Below are 17,177 nucleotides of genomic sequence, written 5' to 3'. Positions count from 1 at the left end.
GAACAATGCACGGAGCCTTTCCCTTGTCTTTATACATTGCAGAAAATCACTCGAAATAGTTAACACTCAATTGATCAGGTGGTGCGAATGAGCACCCATACAAAAAATAATACTCCTATACATAAAATCAGATTTAAAAAAAGGATTAAAGACATGCCTATCCGTGACCTAGTAAAAAGTTTTAGATTTCACACATGCTTGCAGATTGATGTTTGTGATACAAAAGGCTACTGTACTAGATGGAATGTAACAGCACAACAAAAAGGGCGACATTCTCCCTTTGATGTCCTGTAAACAGGTAAATCCACAACATTCTTTACTCTAAAAGGTGCAGAGACAGCTTAAACAAGTTTGAAGCTAAACAGTGACTCATCATCAGCAGTCTCCTCATTCAATTGAATACAAAATTAACTTCCAGTATTATCACTGATACACATTTTCATCATTGTAAGCTAATGCTTGATTCTGCCACTGACATGAAAGGTGACATGGCTATTTGCGCAAAGCGCAAATGGGGGAAATATGATAGTATCTCCAAGACTCTGTGAGGTAAGCAATGACAGCTATACCCTCTCATAATATGTGCTGGCATCCTGTGGTTTGTAGAAGAGCTGTTTTTATCTCATCGGCCCTGATGTCTCTTTCTGCTGGTTGCTGCAAGCCAAAAGGGAGGAAAAAGAAGGGAATGAGACTTCAAAACTGACCATACTGATATCAAAGTCCTACTTCTAGACACAGTAAGTACCATCGAACACCAGGACGCCAGATTAACAATCCCAATAACCTTCAGCTAGCAGCAAAAGCGTTTTATTTGGATAGCAAGGTTTTACCTCAGCTCGAAAGATATCCAAAGCAAACCCATTGAAGCAACTGACCACAGCCTGCTGAATATCAAGACCAAGTTCATCTAGTTTTTTCACTGTTGCAAGCAGCAACCCTGGTTGCTTGGAGCAAACCATGTGTATGTTCAAAGCCCTGCCTTCTCTTGTATCAACCTCCACCTAAAACAAAGCAAGAGGCAGTAAGGAACACCATGATCATCACAATAACAACACAAGGTAATTTAAGATGAGCAATCCAATGAACGTCTAAGGGACTGATTCTGAAAACCCAATGAGCTCATAAGAAGCCCAAGGTTAGGACCAACCCGTCATGGACCTTAGGGACCCCAATCAGCACACACAAAACTGTCGTGACTACAATTTAATCTTCAGGGACAAACAGGATTCTTTAGAACGGAACCAGCTCACCAAGAGCCCTTTACCATCACTACGTTGAGCTCTCGGGTTTTAAGAAATCCAATGGGCTCCCAATAGGAGCTTGGAATTGATGATTTAAAGCACAACCTTGGGAGAGATTATGAACAAGACATAGAAATAACAATTATAGGGCAATAAAGTTTCTATTTACTTAAAACATTAAAAATTCCTAAGATGGATGGTTTTCAAATAGTAGTAAACATGGTTGCATTCTGAGTCCTGATAGATGGTAAACTCTACCCACTTTTCCTTTTTTTCCGAGCACACCCTCCAAGTCGACCTTCTAATCCACTCCTATGTCGATCTGTGGATCCTTGGAGCTCAATCACCTTTATCGGCTCTTACTCCTCTAAATAATGAATTGGCCTTGGTACAAAATTAAATCATCCACGAGATCAAACCCAAGAACTCTAGATCCTACTCCGGATGTGCACACATACATACAAATGTATACGTTGAGACCTGGAATAGACAGCAAATATGGGAACCAATAACTGAAAAAGAAAAAGAGAGAACCCAAGATGTTTACAAAAGATGCAATCACAAACCACAGTACGTGGACAGCTGCCCAGTAGTAATAGAATTGAGGCCACAAACTGTTGCGAAATCTGCTGCTCACTCCTGCTGCGCGCCTCTCAATGATCTCTTCCAAATGGAGCTAATAACAGAAAAGGGTTTTAGATCTCATCTTCTACAGTCCATTTTTTCCCACTATATTAGGATCTAGATTCAAGTGTGACTTGTGGGGTTTGGTGGGACTTGGCTAACAAGCCTGTCTCTTATCAATTCATCTGAGACTCGTGGTTTCTAAGACCAAAGAGAATATGACCATATAACAATGCCTTCAAGTGTTTGTACATAATCCTTCTTTGTTAATCTACTACGGTATACTATTGTTAGCCAGCCTCTTCAACTAGACATCATTCATTTCACCCAAAGAAGAGCTTCTTATATCACAGATCCCTACTTTGTTGCACCTTTTGGCTTGCTAGTTGAGCGTAAGGCCATCTTACTTTCTCAAGCCTTTCTCTATTCCTTGTGTCTAGGATTGCATTTCATATGGAACCCTTGAAGCTGAGGGCTGACAGAGGATTAAATACTGCTCAATCTCCATATACAATAGATAACATGTTGTGTTCCTAAACGTCATACTGATCAACCCACAAGGTGCATCCAAGAAACAGTTTTTTAAGAAACACTGTCTGCCTACTTTGTTTGGGCTCGCCTCCAGACTTTTTGCTAGGAACAGAAATTGAAGACTGGAGGAGAAAGAGGGTGAGGCCCTCTTCCTTTTCAAGGCATTTCTTAAACACCATTGGCTTGATCAACCGAGAAGGAGCATCCAAAAAACAGTATGCCTACCTTTTTAGGGCTCTCCTCCAACCAGGGGAAGTAGGCAAATAATAACTGAAAGAAAGGGTTCAGGTGAATATAACACATGCATTACAGGTAATGCTCATGCAATATATACGTGTGCATGTAAAACGAGAGCAGCAATCTAACATGATGACACTATCAGAATTATCTTATAAAAGAAGATAAACTAGGCAAGCAAAAAAAATACACACACACGCTCTTTTTTTTTGTGAGAATTTCGCCTTTATATTACAGAGTCAGCATCCCAAAGCAAGATGTGCTCAAAAATATCAAGAGAAGATCTCAATATAGGACAAATATACATCTTGATCTATAGACCCCTATTTGCAGGCAAAGATTGCTGCAAAGAGTGGCTGAAGAAAGAGTAAGATGAAAAAAGTGAATCACCAAAAAGTCTATGATTTCTGTCTTTCCATAGAGTCCAAAGTGCCCAATATCTAACCCAAAGAAAAAACAGATCAAAATCCTGTCTAGGTGGGTGAATCCCAAACAACCAGAAGGATTTTCAAAACATACACACACACAAAGAGCGCATTGCCAATCACTTCAAAAGCAGAGCGTAAGAATGTTTTATGGACAAAACATTTGAGATCTTTAACAAAAATGATGTCATTGGCTGTCCTATGTTCATCATATTTGAGACCTGCATTGCAACTGAATGACACCTTGAAATCTCAGAAAAAATACCAATAAATGAGTATCCAAGCACTTTGTAGATACTTATAATCTCAGCATAAAATGTGAACCCCCATATGAGTGGGATAGGACAGACTAGATTCAAATTTCTCAGGTGTTAACTGAGGTACAGTACTTTTGTCATCATCCATGGTATAAAGGGAAATCTTGGTCTCTTGTCAACCAATGCTGTTGAGGAGAGCAAGGGACTGGATCTTTCTTGGATTTGTTTAGGGGGCTAATGCAGGTGCCACATAGGTGCCGCATGCAGTGTGGAGTCAACATGGGACCACATGCACAGAATGGATGCCCATCCTGGATGGCTGGAAGGCCTGGTGTGGACGCTATTTACAGGCCAGCAAGGGACTGCGGTAAGACCTAACTAGGTGCCTGCGGCTGGCCGCCTTTGGGTTGTCCAAAGTCATGGGATAAACCATCTTAGTTGGTCCCCGAACAGCAGGTCGTGCTGACAATGGAAGGGTCAGCCTATATCGGCCCAGTCAGCTACAGCCAGCCCATATGGAGCCAGTCCCTATTCTATATAAACAGGCCATTTGGCCCATTCCCTCAACCCTGTACTGAAGCTTCTAAAGGCGCGGATCAGACGGATTACCAGAGCATATCTTGCTAGATGTACTTGGCTTATTTTTGCAGCATGTGTGGCTGTAGATCAGCACTAGGCTGTCTACAAATAGTCCACATACTGTGGAGCATGAATGTGACATCTTGGAGTTGCCTATCTTCTGTGTATTATTGGGGTCAGGCAAGTAGGTGACCCCTCACATGAGGAGGAAAACAGGGATTGGCACCTTGAGACTTAGGGTTTCATATGATCCGCCATATGGGCATGGCATTTCTTATCAAAGAGAGCATTTGCCCTTGATGTGATGTGTAGAACCGCATTAGAGTAGAGGGAGAACATGCCCATGAGGGGCTGTGCATGTGATTTCAAGTTGGCATTGCTTCAAGCTTTGGATGTTGAGGAAGAGGGCTGAACAGTCCATGAGGGACTGTTTGGATGGAGCCCTTTGCAGGGCTGACCAAGAGCCCACATAGGGCTGGGAAGGACTGGAGTGGAAGGGCCTTAAATACACATGCATTGAGAGCCTTGGACCGGGTCTACGATGCAAACTTGTGTGCACACGTTGTGAGTGATATTTAAAGGTAGCGAGGAGCCTTGGGATCACATATTCTGCCACGGGGTAAAACCGATTTGCTACCCTATTCTCTGACAAAACCACCACCCAATAATGTTGCAAAAAATCCTTCCCTCACATGTGTGCATGATCGTCTAAAATGCCAGCTTTTCCTTTCAAACTTCTGGCAGATCATAAGAGAGAGATGATTTCAGCCTCTTTCAGGCCTCAATCATTCAGATGGTGTACTTATGTATTTCCTAGGGTTAATACAGTCTACCATGCAATCATTTCTGCAGAAGATTGCTCACACTAAAAGAGAGTAATTGGAGAGTTGACCTGTTCCAATTGCAGAGCCAAAGGTGCCAGATCTTAATCCAGGTTCTGTCTTTATTTGCAAACAATTAGTACATGTCAAAGACGAGCTATGTGAGATCAAGAGAAAGAGACCTGTTCATTCATCATTCACGGCAAACATTTCAGATCTAAAAAGCCAAACGTTAGTGTTGGAAGATCTTTAAGAAAGTAGATCCATAGCACAACTACAAAGTCTCAAATACCTCTAAGGCCTCCTAATCCTCAAGAGTCATAAAATGACTGTTTGGCGTTTCTTTAAATTTTTATAAGAAAACAAAACTTGTTAATGAGACCTTAATGTGGGTGTGATTTCAAGGTGCTAAACCCATGGATCATAACTCTTCACAGTGCTCCCTCGACCCTAGGTTGGACCAAGCTCTTTCATGATTGCTTGGTTTGGCATATACTCAAGGGATGCCAGTCTATCCATGAGAACTGTTGGGATTTGTTTGTTCCTCAACATTTCAAGCTTTTTCATAGGGCTTGAGTTGTAACTTTTGATATTTGGTCTACAAGCTACACTAGTCTCTCTGGTTTGGACATCCTTATCCATAAAAGGGCCTTCAGTACCTTGTCGATTGGCTGTAGATGGATCACCATGCATCGCAAGGCTTACAATATTGTCCTTCATGCCAACAATATTTGTCAATTCTGTAACTGTTTCATTCAACTTCTAAGTATCCTGCCATCTTCACTTTTTGCTTGGCTACTCGTTATGCTCAAGAGACACATAAGGGCATAGCTGCTCTCATTCTAAAAAAGGTCAAAACATTGACTTTCTTGCTTCAAAACAACAGGGGGAAGGCGTGCGTGAGAGAGAGAGAGAGAGAGAGAGAGAGAGGATTTGTGTGAATGTGTGACAGAAAAATAATGGAGAAACAGAGCAAAACAAGACAACGTGATGGCTAGCAATTAAATCCCACATTGGAATTGTTACTTGAACAAGAACATCCAGAGCACACCTTGGGAGGAGGCTCTTCTGGGCTCTCCATCAGTGAAGAGTATTCATCCTTGATGCAAGCACCCACATTAGGTGATGCACCCATTAATATACCAGGAATACAAGGGAGTACAGATGTATGAGTGCTTGGTGGCGATTTGAGTTCCGATTGAAGGTCACTAATCTGTTGCAGAAGGTCCTTCAAATAATCGATGGCATCACCCAGTATAGATGCCCTATCCATCTGCAGCAAGCAAGCCATTTTATGAGTTTTCTCCTATGTACAAACTTTTAGCATAAAAGCTTCTGCATTCCAAAAGAAATGAAATATTTATTTGCAATTCTGGTTTGGCAAGCACAAGTTTGGGCACGTGAGTGTGGGTCAGGGGGGCAAAGCAAAAGCACAATAAATACCATATGTCTAAGGCTATTAGCAAAGCTACACAAAAGATCATAAACCACGGAAGACCAAGCTTTATATCCTAGAAAAAAATGCATGTTCAAACACAATGTTTTCTCTTAAGCATGACAGCTCCAACAAATGATTCCTGAAGTATCAAACAATCATTCTATTCACACAAAAACAAATCCTCTGCAAATCATGCATCACATGAACCAGGGGCACGCCACTAACGGGCTTCGGAATTCATCAGCCATCTTTTGTTGCACGTTCAGCATAAATGATCAGAAGCACACCGTGAAGCCATTTAGGATAACATGTGTGAGGGGGCACCATAACTGTTATGCTCAAGCTGAGATAACATGACCTCGGAAGGGTCAGTGGACATTTTCTTTTAGAGGACCAACTTTTGTATTATATTTGATTGTGCTTTAAATAAACGGTTAAAGGAATCAAAGTCAAGGTCCTCGGTGTGGGTGACATGGGGAAGACACTTACATGAAGCCTAAGCGGAAGAAAGAGGGATGGGGATCACAGATACAACAGTGTATGCTCGTGAGATGACCCGTATGTTAGATCCATCTTCAAGGCTTTTTTTCCAGCTGCAGCTTTGCTCTAGGACGTCCACACACATCATCCGGCCATCAGCAAGCATAGAAAAAGTACCCGTGAGAACAAGTGGAGATTACTGAACGGACAATCATTTTCCGTCACTCATAATATTGAAAACCATAAACTCCATCATGCATAGCAGGGACTAGCTACTATGGCATCCCCACCGACGTCATCAGCGCCCAACAGTGGGTATAGACCATAGTCTAAAAATATGCTCTCACACATACAAATCCACACACCCACAACATACTTGAGCATCCATTTATACAAAGTCTTCGTACTGAGTTTCTGTCGACACTCCGGAGGTGAAGGGCCAACTCAGCCATGACAAAGGCTAGCATTAAAGGAGAAGGCTAATCAAAAAGTAGTCCAAATCTCTTCATTCAAGCTACAACTGCTTGTGAAGTCTAAACGATTTCAACCCAGGCAAGGTCAAACCTTTTAGGTCTAAGACTCTATGGATAAAGGCAAAGCTATAGCAATGGAGGTTGAAGAAGAGGCCTCAAGAGTGGATCCCGCAGAATTGAGAGTCTAGCGGATCCAGCAGGTGCTGTGCCCAGCAGCCCACACACTACCAGGTAGGATTGCTTTATTAGAGGGTTCCTTGCAACAAATTATGGCTTAGCAACTGCAAGCAAACTTAGGGCAATCCGAACTTAGAAAAATGGTTCACACATGTTTGCAAAAGCTCCAATGGAGCTTGAAACCAATGTTTATACAGTCGAGCCTAGGAGGGTTAAGATACCTAATATTGCCAATTATAGGACAAAAAAGTATTCTGGTCGGATGACTAACCATAGCTCTAATGTCATAGAAGCCTGGTTACACAAATGGGAAGAGGGCTTTTGCCATTTGTGAAACAAGAATCACATGAAGAAAATCCGCGAGGCCACGCATATGTTTAATGAGACAGTAGATAGATGCTAGATTAAATGGCAAAGGGATGGTGTAGCATCCACTACTTGGGAGGGGTTTAATAAAGAATTTAGAAAACATTTCTTACCTCCTGACAAAGCATCCCAAGCTTGGGATCAGTATAGAAATCTTCCTCAGAGAAATTTGTCAGTGACTGAATACACTGATAAATTTAGAGAATGTTTAATAAAGGTTTATGAAGCTCTTAATCAGTGCAGTGCAAGCAACGAATTTTATTATAGGACTGAATGATAGAATCAAGATGGAAGTTTGGGCTAAGTATACGAACACTCTAGATGAAGCAATCACCATAGCCTTGAACTATAAGGATGCCAAAGGGAACAGACCAAGTGGGTTTATGCAGGTTGGGGGACTCAATATGAGTACCCGAAAAAGAGTGGGTTTAAGATGAAGTGGGTTAGTAAAGGGAGTGTCTCACAGCCTAGTGGCCAAGCCAAGTAGGCAAAGCCAATTGAGACTCCTTCTAAACCAAGTACCACCATTTAGGTGAAAAGAAAAGTAACTCCAATGGCAGCCGGGCTTGGTCGAAATCTTCTTTGACCCTAGAACAAAAAGAGAAGGCGAGGAGAGAAGGCTTGTGCTTTGGATGCCTTCAGCCTCATCAGTGGAAAGATTATCCACGGAACAAGGATCGTTGGATGGGTGAGATGGTGATCTCAGAGTGCGACGTGGAGATGGAGGAAAGTCCCAAAGCCGAATAGATGCAGATTCAGCTAGCGGGATCTTCTCAAAGGTCAGTACTAGTTTTATGATGTGTATCTGTTGCTAGGTTAGTAAACAATGCACCTGATAATATCCTACTTAATCGTGCAACAACGGGTATATAGATTTTAGTGCTACGGAGTTAATTAAGACGAAAGGGCAAGTGGCCAATCATGACGTCATTGTGTTGTTTGACTCAACAACACACAATGTAATTAACTCCAAGCTCATAAAGAGGCTAAAATTAAAGACCAGTCCATCTGACTATGCATATATGGTCAAGATGGCAGATGGAAGTTCAACTGAAGTAGAAGACCAAAGGGTTACTCAGTTGGAACTTTGGATTCAGGACTATCCGGAGAAACTGGACTTTGAAATAACCAGGCTTGCTCACACAGATATAGCCTTGGGAAAGGCTTGGCATTCTAAGAAGAATCCAGCCATGCATTGTCTTGTTTCAGGAGATAGAGGATAATGCAAGGCGCAAACCAACGAGAATCCTAGACCGAGGAACAATGCAAGTACGCAATCAGAAGATACCCATGGTGTTGGTTGCATGGCATGGTTACCTCTATCCGAGGCTACTTGGGAATCTGTATACTAGATGCCGAGAGCATTCCCAGATTTTATCATCGAGGACGCTGATGCCTGAAGAGGGAAAGGATGTTATGCTCAAGCCGAGATAGCATGACGTCGGAAGGGTCAGTGGACATTTTCCTTTAGAGGACGAACTTTTGTATTATATTTGATTGTGCTTTAAATAAACTGTTAAAGGAATCAATGTCAAGGTCCTCGGTGTGGGTGACATGGTGTAGACTAGACGAATCTAACGTCGAGGACCTAGGTGCACCTAAATGTGTGAATTGCCAAGGAGAAAATGGAAACAATGTTTATCCCAAGAGAGGGGTAAAAGGGTGCATGCTAGGGGCTTCCAGATTATTACACATGGCATCTACATTCATCTAGGGAGATGAGGGCTCTGCAAAAGCTTGCTGGGAAAAACTTACATGTGATCTGTTGCTCTTGCTTTTACAGAGATTGGCTGGGTGGATTATCATCGTGTCATCAACCGTGATTCTTACAGTATGTGTCAGATTTCCAGAGTTTAGTTGGTTCGTTCCGATAAGAAAAATCTCCTGATGACAGAGATGTGTCTAGAAATGCAGGAAGATGAGATACTTGATGTCCAAAACTTTATAAAAAGAGGCAGGACCTGCTTATTGATATCAACATCTCCATATACATAGGACGGCTTCTCCAATAATCATTTTCAGATTTTGACTCACTAAAGGTTTAAGAATAGAACATTTTCTACTTAGGGTTTCCTACAATTGAGCAAAGATGCAGCTTGATGAAACATGCTGTTGTAATAAGCAAATGACAATACGAACTAGAGGTCTCGATGTTGGAAAGGTCACCTCCCCATCTGTAAGCCCCCAAATGAGGAGTGCATGGGGGAGGGAGACCTAGGGCAGGATGTGCCCAAGAGAGAAGAAAAAGAGGGGGCTGCCACATGGGCAGCACCTCACAGGATTGGAACCTGCAGATGGCGTCAGCATGGCGAGGGTAGTGGGCAGGTGAAGGGCCTGCAACAGACCCTAATAATGGCGCGGTACAGGCGGGTCAGGACAGCAGGAAGTACAGGAGTACGGCGCAGGACACGTGGCTGGGAAGAGGACCTGGCAGAGGTGCAGATATGGCAGGATGAGCAGGCCCAGATATGCAGCAGGAAATGTGGCTGTCAGTGGGCAGGAGGCAGGCCTTATATAGGCTGGACCCTTGCCTTGAATGGAGGGCCAAAGGACCCTGGAAGTTTGGGCCAAAAGCCCTGGTGTGTGTGCCCTTTTTAGGGCTGGACCAGCCACAGACTGGTCGGCCAGTCTGTAGAAGGCTGGTCGGTTTTTTGCCAGCCCCTTGGGGCCTATAAAAGGAGAGGCCCTGGGCCTCATTTCACATCCAACAGTTCAGCAGAACCAGCAGCAGACAGGAGCAGCCAGAAGGCATTTTCTTGGGCCTCATCTTGGAGGAGAAGGAGAGTAGAAGGTGTGCTGCAGACTGAGCTCTAAAGGGCTGAACCTTGGCTGCCTCTCAGGGCAGCAAGGTGTTGTGATATGGACGGAAAGTCTACAGAAGCTCGAGGTGGAGCATGCGGACTCGAGTCTAGAGATAGCCAGCAGATAGGAGAAGGACCTTGTGGTAAGATCAGAGGACCACATCATTGGTGGGACTCTGGATCTGTCTCTTTTGTATTGTGTCCATATTTGTGGACGGAAATATATATTTTGGTGGTTTCTCTATTTGGTTGGTTCATTGTCTATTGATGAGTCTGCCCACCTATTGTATGCACATAAGTAAAGAAGTCTGTGATTCCACACCCACACCGCACACTGTGTGAGCTCCTGGGCATTACTATCAGTCTTCCGCTGCGTGTACCCTCTGTTGGGTATTTTCTAACACTCGATGCACCTGAAAATGTCATTTCAACAGTGCTTGAAGACATTCCTAACAGATCATTCTTGGGTAATCTGGATTTAACAAGCAAGCAGCCCCCCCAAGGATTCATTAGACCAAGAATGGGTCGAAATCATTGTGAAAACGCATGCTCGCTCACACGCATGCACTGTCGTCCGTGCATGTGTACACAAGAATGAGCGTATGTTTACTAGGTCTTTACATCAACTTTCTATCAGGCCTTTGGATATTTAGAGTGAGCTCAACCACGATGAAGGCTAAAACAGCCCATAATTTCTTCATGCTTGTCAAGACAATTTTTATATGTTTTAGTCCCTCCTGAGAAAAACATTAGCGTGAAATTAGTGGCTAGCTCACACATTTAACCAAACAGCATGATTATTAGTATTTGCAGCAGCTTCATGGTCAAAGTTCATTTTTTCTTCAGAGCTTACAAATCATGACCAAAATTTAGCATATGAAAGACCTAGAGCCATCCTGGGAAAAATGAGAAATGGCTAGAAACGTCTCACAAAACCACGTTCTTGTCATGAAACAATAAATATTGACACATACAAATATGTACTTTAAAGTTATACTCTCTCTCTCTCTCTCTCTCTCTCTCTATCTATCTATATATATATATATATATATATGTATGTATATATGTATGTATGTATGTATGTATGTATGTATAGAGAAAGAGAGAGAGGTGTGTGTGTGTGTGTGTGTGTGTGTGTGTGTTGTGTGTGTGTGTGTGGAGTTAGTCGGCTTGTTCCCAGCCTTTTGCGAAAGCCAAGGCTAACATGTGAAACCTGTGCCAAAAGGCAATAATCTTCATTTGCTTCTTAAAAACCTAATGAAGTTTGAAGACCTATTTTATTCTGTATGATGTATTAGTTCAAGTATCTACGTATTTTGCAAAATGTATCATATTCATGCATGAAAGAGGCTTGTAAACCCAGGGGCACGGGGGGCGGGGGGGGAGGGGGGGAGATATATATTAGCTTGGAAAAAACATGTTTTCAAATATGTAGAAAGGTGTTTTAAACTCCACTTTAACGGACGTGAGCTCGGACTGTTAAGGCTTATAGTTGGAAATTTTCCTAGCTAGCTATGCAATTTGAAAGGAAGCACACTCAAGGTCTAACATGCAATAGTGTACAAATGTAAGTAGAATACATGTCATATCAAGTACTGGCACATGGGCTGTGTTTCGTGAAGAAAACAAAGATAGCTTCTGGCTTCAAAATGATATAGTTCAAAAGGAATTTAGGGGTGGCATAGCCAGGGGCTGTGTTTCTTGAAGAAAACAAAGATAACTTCTGGCTTCAAAATGATATAGTTCAAAAGGAATTTAGGGGATATCACAACTGGCTAACAGGTAAGATGGAGATCCCAGATTATATGTACTCTCCCTTGTGTCTTGCCTTTGAAAGCTTTGGACAGCCAATTAACCTTGTATGGAGGCACATGCCCAACAGTGTGCATAGTGGAAGTTTGAAAACATGCGTGAATAGGATTAGGGGTAGCGTATAAGTACTATCAAATAAATTCCTTGACTGCTAAGTTTCTGATGGTTCTAACTTGTTTGACCTTGTAAAGAGGCTCATTCAATTGACTTACATGCAGGTAGGGGGTGTCATCCACTTTATGAGAGGGATCACTTTTAGCAAAAGGGAAAAAATCATGGAGATATATACGTCTCTACTATGCAAGTGCATTCAATAGATACTCCACCAACCACAAACAGTTTAACCTGCCTGAAATCGACAGAAGTCACACCTTGGAGATCTTTGGTACTACTGAGCGGAGTAGATACAGGCGTTCATTCAGCTTTTTTCGGCGTCTCCGCTCAGCATGAAGATTCTTTGCAGGCAGACCTTTCTTATGACCCTTTGCTGCTTCAGCAGACACAGTAGTTGCCTGTACTTGGCCTGGTTCAACCATTCCCAACGTTTCATCCACATCATATATCATAGTTGAACCATCTCCCATATCCTCAAAATCGTCATCTTCTTTATCAATCTCAAATTCAGAGGTTGGCCCAGAATTGAGGGTTTCCATGTTCGCAAGACATGATTGGCCATTCTTTGTCTCCTCCTTCACAAGTATCTCCTCTGCTTTAGAGAACAGAGCACTTTCGTTGCCCTGTAAGTCTGCTACGATTGATAATTCAGATACGACAGCCTGGGGCACCGCAGACAGTTGATTCCCCTGAGCATCCGTTATGGTAGACAACTCCGAAGTCGCAATGTGAGAAGATGATGGACCAGTTCCAACTGTGATTGGAGACACATTTGGCAACAACTGTTGCTGGGCTGTATGGGCAACGGGAAAATCCAGAAAAGGTTTCTGTTGATTGGATGGGGCCGTTATATCCTCCACATTGGCAACTGTATAGGGACCCTCTACCAAGTTCTTATTCATATAATTATGAAGATTAGCAGTGGAACTCTCCACCATTGTACTGTTGACACCTCCGCTCATGTCTTCCTCAATGAAACAGCCAAGTGTTTTGGATCTCCAGTTCTCTGCGGAAGCATCACTTGTTCTGGAGACACTGCCGGGAAGAGAAGGACCTAGTCGGGCCTCTTGATTGGAAAACAGGCCCTCTGAAATGTCTGTAGCTAAAACCTGCGACTTAAGTGTATGAGCATCGTCATTAAGCAAAAGTGTCTGAGGATAAGGACCAAGGTTCAAGGCATCCATAAACGAACCCTTTGTGCCATTGAAGACATTGTCAGCAGCCTCGGTCAAATATTTGAGAGAGAGCAAGTTATTTGTATGCAGATCCATACCCATATTTCTTGTTACGTCAACCTCCCCAAAAGAACCTGTCAGACTAGTCATACTTGTACATCCTAAATCACCTGAAAACTGACCTTGCATGTTTCTTATATCGTCAATGGCTGCGTCCAAAAAACTATTCCTGTTTCCAACAAAGAAACTTGGTCCTTTGTTCTCCATAACCTTCAAAGTAGAACTAAAGGCCCCATCAGCAGGGAGTAGAGCATTATGACCGCCCACCGTAAGTGTAGCAGGATTATCTAATGACTTCAAACCAGCATTGATGCCAGATACACCAGGAGCCCCTGAGAAGAAGGATTGCACCTGCGTTTGCTCGGGATTGAGGATTAAGGAAGGTAACAAAGAAGAAAAATAAGGTCTTGAATTGGATCCAGGTGCAAAAAGGAGGTCCTTGGAATCCGGCCCGACCATGTCACGAATATTAGCAGGAATATACCAACTTTCTTCAACGATAGCCTTCTGCAAGGGTGGAGTAACGCGGGCCTGCATAGCAAGTGAAGAAGCAGGATATTCATGAGCATTCGCAGTAGGCACAATTGGGCAAGCAAAAACTTAAACAAATGAAGCTGCCAGCAAATGTTCGACATGGCAGTCGACCAATTTACGCATTCCGCATACCATAGGAAATTGCTCCTGGGGGTAAGAATACGCCCTGTTTGAAGTCTGCCGCCATGATGAGACACCCTCCACCCCAGTCTCGCCGATTTCGGCCTGCCTGCAAAATTTCAGACGGAATGGTGCGATTCAGCTGCAGACGCTGAGACTAGCATTCCAATTCAGTGGCAAAGGGTGTGAGTTTGGAAAGCTATACGGCAACTGCACGTTCTAGCGATCTAACCCGTTTGCTGCATGTTTTAAGCAGCAATCAACCCAAGGTGAACACACACAAAGAGACACACATGTTACAAGAGAGCCGAGTTGAGTCGCGCACCTGATATCTGAAAAGCAAGGGAGGCCAGTCCGAAGCTGCATGGCGGATGGTGTTGGCGGGTTGAATTTCGTTCAAATTGGGCTCATGAGCAAGCAGGTCGTGAAGTAATGTATGCGCGCAATGGGTGCGAATAGGCAGAGGGGAGAGCGACAAAGCCAAAGAACAAACCTGGCGGCAGCTCAGGGCTGCAAGAAGCATGAGTGAGAAGGAGAGCGAAGGGAGAAGGGAGATGGGAAGCGATGAAGGGGGGGGGGGGGGGGGGAGGGAAGGAGGGAGAAAAGGGCGAGAGGGAGCAGGGGAGAGTACAGGGGAACACATGTTGTTCTCATGGTTCCCGAGGCTCAAGGACGAAGGAAAGACTGCGAGGAGGACGAGTGCTTACAGTTGAAGCATGCTGTTTGATTTTGAGTGAAGATTCTTCGTCAGTTTCAGGAGAGAAACCGGGTGCTCGTTGCCGTTTCGATGCGATTCTTCCCTCCTCTTCCCCCAACTCCATCGATTTCTCGCTTAAACTATCATATCTTGATTTTGTCGATTGAGGTAACGCACAACTTTTTGCTTCATCAGTCCATCCTCGCTTCTGTCCTCTTCTTCCTGCGTCCACTCCTCTCTTTCCTCCCCCCCTTGCCCTTTCTTGAGCTTGCACTCCCAATCACATCACGCGCTTGCTCCTCCTGCTTCTTCCTAGGAACCTTTCGCTCGCTCCTTGCTCACCCAAATCCCATGACCACTCCCATGACTCCGGGCACAGTTCCATGGCTGCCTCCCCATCACCTCTCCCCTTCCAGAAGCGCGCTCCGAGCTCCTCTCTTTTCGCCGCCCCCCTTGCTTTTGCTCCAGCTATGGCGCCTAACAGCTAGCTCTCTAGACCCTGCTAGCTTCTTTCGCTTCACGCTTTCGCCTTGCGGTACTACTCCCTTTGACACTGCACGTCGCTCATATCAGGCACAGTTCCCTGCCCGCTCTGCACCTCGCGTCACCAGAAGCTCCGCGCTAGCTCCTACTTTGTCATTTCACAAGCTCCTCTCACCTTGTTGGAGCTGCAGTCGTGTCGAATCCGTGAGCTGCCAGCTGACCAGCTATGACGTTCAGCTCCTCTGTCTCCCACAAGCTCTTCTTCCTTCAACCCGGCATGGCGTGCTTGCAAGCAAGAGCTTCATCAACGTAAAGTGTGCATGCGAGCAAGGACGCCTTTGATGAGAAACTCACAGGACGGCACTGTTGCTAGCTCCTACGTTACAGCCACCACCTTATCGTCGATTGTTGGAGCTGCAATCGTGATCAAATCACGCACTGTTCGTTACCTGCAAGCACGCATGGCGACTAGTACCTGCTCGCTAGGATCGCCTGCTCAGAGGATCTCATCAAAGAAGCAGCAAAGGAGTTGGCGATGGTTCAGGATTAAACTAAGCAATCGCACTCCTTGCTGTGACCAGCTATGGCGTTCGGAAGAGCTGTCGTAGCTGATAGTCTCTTTCCTAAAAGCTCTTCCCAGCGTACTTCCACCAACAGAAGCTAAACGTGCTCCTCCTCCTCTGTCTCCCATCAGTCAGGCCCTCGCTCGCCAGCAACTTCTTTCGGCTAAGAACAGCACCTTCTTGCTCCATAGAGATAGATTCCATTCCCCATATCGCAGTTGCTCCAGCTCACGCTCTCTCCTCCTCCTCCTCTCGGGAGCTAATTTGTGGACGATATTGCTCCCTCCTCCTGCCATTATCCTGTTGTCCTCCGTCTTCCACCACGTCTGCTGCTGCAAGCTTTTTGCTTCTGTTCCCGCTTTTGCTCTGCTGGAGCAGCAGCAGGGTGGACAAGGGAAGGTGGAGTGAGACAACAACAGTCCTTCTTCCGCCGTCGCTGTGGTAACAAGGACGGCCTCGTCTGAGTCGTCTCCAGGCTAATTTGAGCTCTGGGCTGTGTGGACAAACTGAGTCCTCACAGGAGCTTGTCTTTGGTTCCGTTCCATGCGCTTTTTGCAGCCAAGACAGTAGATTTTTCTCTCGATCAAGAACACTCCATTTGCTGAAGAAGAACACTCCATTTCCTGAGCTCGCCAAAGATTTACGGCAGCTTCCAGCGTCCAAATTCAGAAAGATGATCCCACGAAAATAGATTTTTCTCTCGATTAAGAACTGATCAAGAACACTCACGAAAATAGATTTTTCTCTCGATTAAGAATTGATGAAGAACACTCCATTTAATCCTGAGCTCGCTTAAGATTACGGCAGCTTGCAGCGTCCAAAATTCAGCAGATGATCTAACCCAATAATCTCTTTGAAACGGTGAAAGCATAACCTCAACATGAAAACCAAACACCAAGTACTTCTGGCCCGAGTTCAAGTGATAATATCATCCTTCACTTTAACTGAGCATGGCCACGGGCTTGTGGATGCCCGTGACAGTTTGTTGCGAGTTGCTACTACAAAACAATGCCACCTTCCTAAGATAGTAAACAAGGTGAATGATATATAATTCAGACAAAAACTGAAGAGGAATCGAAGCTTAGTTAGAGCCAAACAACGCCGCCAAGGATAGTGGAATACGGAAGGCTTCAGGAAGCCTTGACTCATTTGGCCAAAGCGTACTATGG

At 44.2% G+C, this 17,177-nt stretch overlaps 1 protein-coding gene across 1 annotated transcript; it reads right to left on the bottom strand.

The window, feature by feature from the left end:
* Positions 1 to 204: 204 nt before the first annotated feature.
* On the bottom strand, positions 205 to 15,277 carry LOC147897436 (uncharacterized). Its single transcript, XM_087380608.1, has 7 exons — positions 14,973 to 15,277; positions 14,591 to 14,775; positions 14,278 to 14,374; positions 12,634 to 14,142; positions 5,767 to 5,988; positions 831 to 1,001; positions 205 to 654 (listed from the first exon to the last, which is right to left on the bottom strand). The coding sequence occupies exons 2-7, from the start codon at positions 14,629 to 14,631 to the stop codon at positions 574 to 576; spliced, it is 2,121 nt and encodes a 706-aa protein (XP_087236734.1). The 5' UTR covers positions 14,632 to 14,775; positions 14,973 to 15,277; the 3' UTR covers positions 205 to 573.
* Positions 15,278 to 17,177: the final 1,900 nt, after the last annotated feature.

Source organism: Dipteris shenzhenensis, chromosome 10 (assembly GCF_047967505.1).
Source record: "Dipteris shenzhenensis isolate YYH24624 ecotype China chromosome 10, Dip_SZ_1.0, whole genome shotgun sequence".
NCBI lineage: Eukaryota > Viridiplantae > Streptophyta > Polypodiopsida > Gleicheniales > Dipteridaceae > Dipteris > Dipteris shenzhenensis.
This window is presented reverse-complemented; position numbering and strand designations above follow the sequence as displayed.

Excerpts from the sequence above, each read along its gene's own strand:
- LOC147897436 (XM_087380608.1), bottom strand. The coding sequence starts at position 14,631 with ATGCAGCTTCGGACTGGCCTCCCTTGCTTTTCAGATATCAG. Across the intron at positions 5,989-12,633 it reads TAGTACCAAAGATCTCCAAG|ATGGATAGGGCATCTATACT; the intron begins GTGTGACTTCTG and ends TGCTTGCTGCAG. Across the intron at positions 655-830 it reads TGGATATCTTTCGAGCTGAG|CAACCAGCAGAAAGAGACAT; the intron begins GTAAAACCTTGC and ends TTTGGCTTGCAG.